At 38.7% G+C, this 2,522-nt stretch overlaps 1 protein-coding gene across 1 annotated transcript; it reads left to right on the top strand.

Moving 5' to 3' along the window:
• The first annotated feature begins 496 nt into the window (after nt 1–496).
• Nucleotides 497–1,411, top strand: LOC113036726 (odorant receptor 131-2-like). Its single transcript, XM_026193175.1, has one exon. It carries the CDS (start codon nt 497–499, stop codon nt 1,409–1,411), a length of 915 nt encoding a protein of 304 aa, XP_026048960.1.
• The last annotated feature ends 1,111 nt before the right edge of the window (nt 1,412–2,522 follow it).

A 2,522-nucleotide genomic window follows, 5' to 3' on the forward strand; every position in this document is an offset into this window, starting at 1 on the left:
TCACAGACAGGCCTCGTACCTGTCACAGTAACATTAGTGTAGGAGTTTTTAAGACATAACCCTAAAATAATAGGATGTAGTCTTACTTGTTGCATTAACTACAGAATTGATTACCTTCACAGCAAACAACAACTTTTCAGTTCTTTCAGATCTGTTATGTTGACTTTACTACAAAGTCTCCTGAGTATACCACCAATTACCTATTTAGAGGCTTCAATACTGTGGAGAATGGGTACTAGGGGACGATGACAACACAGTAGAAGGAAGTTTCATGTATAATTGTTATTCTTAGTTGCTGTAAGCTTCAAATTAATGATGCACGGTCATTTCTATGAAAAAAGTAGGGAAGGCAGAAGACATTTGGCTCTGGAACAGAATGGGTGGTTTCTCCACTGGATTTGATTTGGAGTTTTGATTTTTATTAAAAGTAAAATCTTACATTTATTAACAAAACTTTAATGAACTCTTAGAAGTACTTCAAACAGGTTTGTTCTCTATGGCAGGTAACAACTCAGTGAATTATGGTTTTTTTCAGCGATCAATCAGCTACCGGGTCATTATTGTACAGATCCTGGTAATAATTTTTCTTTGCATCAACATGTTGCTCATTGTGATCTTTGTTAAAAAGGAATCCTTTCACACATCTGCACGTTACATCTTATTTTTTGTAACACTGCTGTCAGACAGTGTTTTGTTATTGCTGTCAGATGTTTTACTTGTATTAACCCATTTTGAAATTACAATGCCAGTGTGGTTGTGTATAACTATCTCTGTTGTTGTACTTCTTTACTTCATTGTCACACCAGTTACTCTGACAGCAATGACTCTGGAGCGCTATGTGGCCATTTGTATGCCCCTGCGTCATGGACAGCTCTGCTCCACACGCAGCACTATGTATTGTATCCTGATCATTCATGGTGTCAGCTCTGGTCCTTGTATAATTATTCTGTCCATGTTCTTTGCTTCCGCCTCACTTAAGTTCTACAAGCAATCCATAATATGTAGTGGAGAGACATTTTCTCTTTACAGATGGCAGGATCATGTTCGATCAGCTGTGTATCAATTGTATTTCTTGATTATGGGCATCACTATTGCATACTCATATGTTCAAATAATGAAAGTGGCCAAAGCTGCATCAGGAGAGAAAAAGAAGCTGACACAAAAAGGACTCAAAACAGTGATCCTTCATGCTTTCCAGTTGCTGCTCTGTCTCATTCAACTGTGGTGCCCATTCATAGAAATTGCAGTGCTTCAGATCGATTTCACTTTATTTCTGAATGTCCGATATTTTAACTATATTGTGTTTAACATTGCTCCAAGGTGCCTGAGTCCTCTGATCTATGGACTCAGGGATGAAAATATTTTTCTTGTACTGAAAAAGCTTATGCCTACTTCATCCTATTCAAAATAAACATAATTTGAGTTACATCAGAAATATACATTCTCCGATTCATATTTTATCAAACCACACAGGAAAATACTGCTTCAATATGCAATAAAAATAATAACAATAAACAATGATTATTTTTATAGGCTTTAGCCCCCTGCCCCCCACAACCCTGAAAGGGATAAGCAGAAGAGACTGGATGAATTAATGTATTAATAGATGGTTAAATTATTAATCATCTATTAATTATTAATCATCCATACATTTCCTGAACACATACAGGAAATTTGCTTTCCTGTATATATATTCCGTGAGGCTGCATTTTTTTTTCTTGTATTAAAAAAAGCTCTGCTTCTTTGTGTTTATCTACACATCACTGCCAGGTGATACTGCCGTGTAATCCATTCATTTCAACAAAGTAACTGTATTGTGAATACCACCTTTTAAAACAGTAACTGTAATGGAATACAGTTACACGTATTTTGTAATTTAAATACGTAACGGCGGTAACAGTTTCCTGCTACCTTGAGCAAAGCACAGCACAGGGGAGCTGCTCAGGGAGCATCTGTGTGGTCATCAAAGTTCAACACTGTTAGCACAATTAATCACTTATCGCTCCCTGTGATTCTGCCATTGAAGAGTGGCCAAAAAGTATTTTATGTTTTGTCCCTAATGCTCCTCAACATACTCTAGATTCATCCAGGATATGTTTCTTGCATAGTTAAGCTCTTGGTGAGCCAGTGACGTGTAGGAAGAGACAAGGTGACGACCAAGAACAGTTTGATAACTACTACAAATGGCGGCTCAGAAAGACAGCTCTAATTGTAAGACACCCCAACAAGCTAGAGATTTCCCTAGGAGAGTCAAGGTTAATGACCAATGTAATGGATAGGACCATAAGTAAGACATGCGTCCGTGGCAAGCTGTGGAAGAACCAGCGTGGAATAAAGGTCCATCAGGCGAGAATGAAATGTTTGGAGCGGGAGAGTGAGATGCAATGCACAGGCCCTGAACCTGGTGAGACGCACCCCATAGGGCCCAGTCCCTCCACACACCAGAGTCTTCCAATCCAAATAGAGTAGTTCCACAGCAGGGAATTAAGTGGCCCTCAGCCATCAAACGGCGTGATTAGCAG

This window comes from Astatotilapia calliptera, chromosome 14 (genome assembly GCF_900246225.1).
Source record: "Astatotilapia calliptera chromosome 14, fAstCal1.2, whole genome shotgun sequence".
Taxonomy (NCBI): domain Eukaryota; kingdom Metazoa; phylum Chordata; class Actinopteri; order Cichliformes; family Cichlidae; genus Astatotilapia; species Astatotilapia calliptera.

Coding starts and splice junctions, on each gene's coding strand:
- LOC113036726 (XM_026193175.1), top strand. CDS start 497: ATGGCAGGTAACAACTCAGTGAATTATGGTTTTTTTCAGCGATCAATC.